This window comes from Hemitrygon akajei, chromosome 28 (assembly GCF_048418815.1).
Source record: "Hemitrygon akajei chromosome 28, sHemAka1.3, whole genome shotgun sequence".
Lineage (NCBI taxonomy): Eukaryota > Metazoa > Chordata > Chondrichthyes > Myliobatiformes > Dasyatidae > Hemitrygon > Hemitrygon akajei.
Genome location: NC_133151.1, coordinates 46,512,340 through 46,513,740, shown reverse-complemented (window position 1 = coordinate 46,513,740; position 1,401 = coordinate 46,512,340). Strand labels below are relative to the sequence as shown.

The window sequence follows — 1,401 nt, the reverse complement described above, 5'->3', positions numbered from 1 at the left end:
AGAATTGAGTTCCCAGACACTCCAATATCAACTACTCTTAAATCAAATGTGCCCGGTTTCAGTAACAGAGGGAAATGCGAAGACCCAATCTTAAAACAGATCTGCAATTATTTAACTTGAAATTAAATTTGAACAATAGATTTATTCTTTGGCGGGCTTTTTTCCAGATTTCAGTGCACTTTGGGGAGGAGACGGTTATTTTCCGCGCTTCTACCTTTATGGACTGCTGATTGGTGATTAAGGCAGTTCTTCGATTGGAGCATTTCTCTTCACCAATGAGAATAAGCAGGATCACACCAATCACAAATATCAGTTTGCATTCTGAAAGAGGGTATAAAAAGGGCGAGTTGGGGCGGGGTGGACATTCCTTCATTCTCGCTGGAGTAATATCGTGACGGTGGAAATGTCTGGACGTGGAAAAGGCGGCGCTGGCAAAGCTCGGTCCAAGGCCAAATCTCGCTCTTCTCGGGCTGGACTGCAGTTCCCGGTCGGCCGGGTTCACAGACTCCTGAGAAAGGGCAACTATGCTGAGCGGGTGGGTGCCGGAGCCCCGGTCTATCTGGCTGCTGTGCTCGAGTATCTGACGGCCGAAATCCTCGAATTGGCCGGCAACGCGGCCCGGGACAATAAGAAGACCCGCATCATCCCCCGACACCTGCAGCTGGCCGTCCGCAACGACGAGGAGCTGAACAAGCTGCTGGGAGGCGTGACTATCGCTCAGGGCGGTGTGTTACCCAACATCCAGGCCGTCCTGTTGCCCAAGAAAACCGGCGCTGCCAGTAAGTGAAGCGACGTAAGCTGAATCTATTTACCCAAAGGCTCTTTTCAGAGCCGCTCACAATATCTGTGGAAGGGCTGAGCGGCGGGTGTTTTCCGTCCGTTTGATATCCTGCATCTGTCAATGCCTCGACATGTTTCTTCCGCGAATAAACCAATATAAATCTGCACAGAAACCGGTTCGTTTCAGTCCCGGCTCGTTTTCCCCTCTCAGCCGACCGAATGTAGCTCTCTCCCCTTGCAGAGAGTCAGCGGGTTCACTAGGCGCAGAGTGGTGAAATGAACTTCCGGAGTCAGCCCCGAGAGGGAGAATTTAATCTCCGACCACTGAACGACTCCGCTCTTCATCACCCAGAACCGCGTTGTCTGGGTTCCACATTGCGGGTTGACCCCGGACCGTTCCGGTGTGCAAAAGGCGGGAACATCGCCTGTTCGTTGCTTCATGAGCGATTCCCATCGCCTGACAGAAAAATAACATTTGCGTTTTACATTTCAGAATCAAGTTTATTATCACCGGCATGTGGCGTGAAATTTGTTAACTTAGCAGCAGCAGTTCCATCTCATGCATAATCTAGCAGAGAGAGAAAATTAATAGTAAATATAATAAAACAAGTAAATCAGTAA

The 1,401-nt window shown here is 49.7% G+C and overlaps 1 protein-coding gene across 1 annotated transcript; it reads left to right on the top strand.

Annotated features, from left to right (window-relative positions):
- Positions 1–403: 403 nt before the first annotated feature.
- Positions 404–867, top strand: LOC140717601 (histone H2AX-like). Its single transcript, XM_073031173.1, has one exon. The coding sequence runs from the start codon at positions 404–406 to the stop codon at positions 785–787; it is 384 nt and encodes a 127-aa protein (XP_072887274.1). The 3' UTR covers positions 788–867.
- Positions 868–1,401: the final 534 nt, after the last annotated feature.

What these genes read in the sequence shown, in the direction of transcription:
- LOC140717601 (XM_073031173.1), top strand. Translation starts at nt 404, where the DNA reads ATGTCTGGACGTGGAAAAGGCGGCGCTGGCAAAGCTCGGTCCAAGGCC.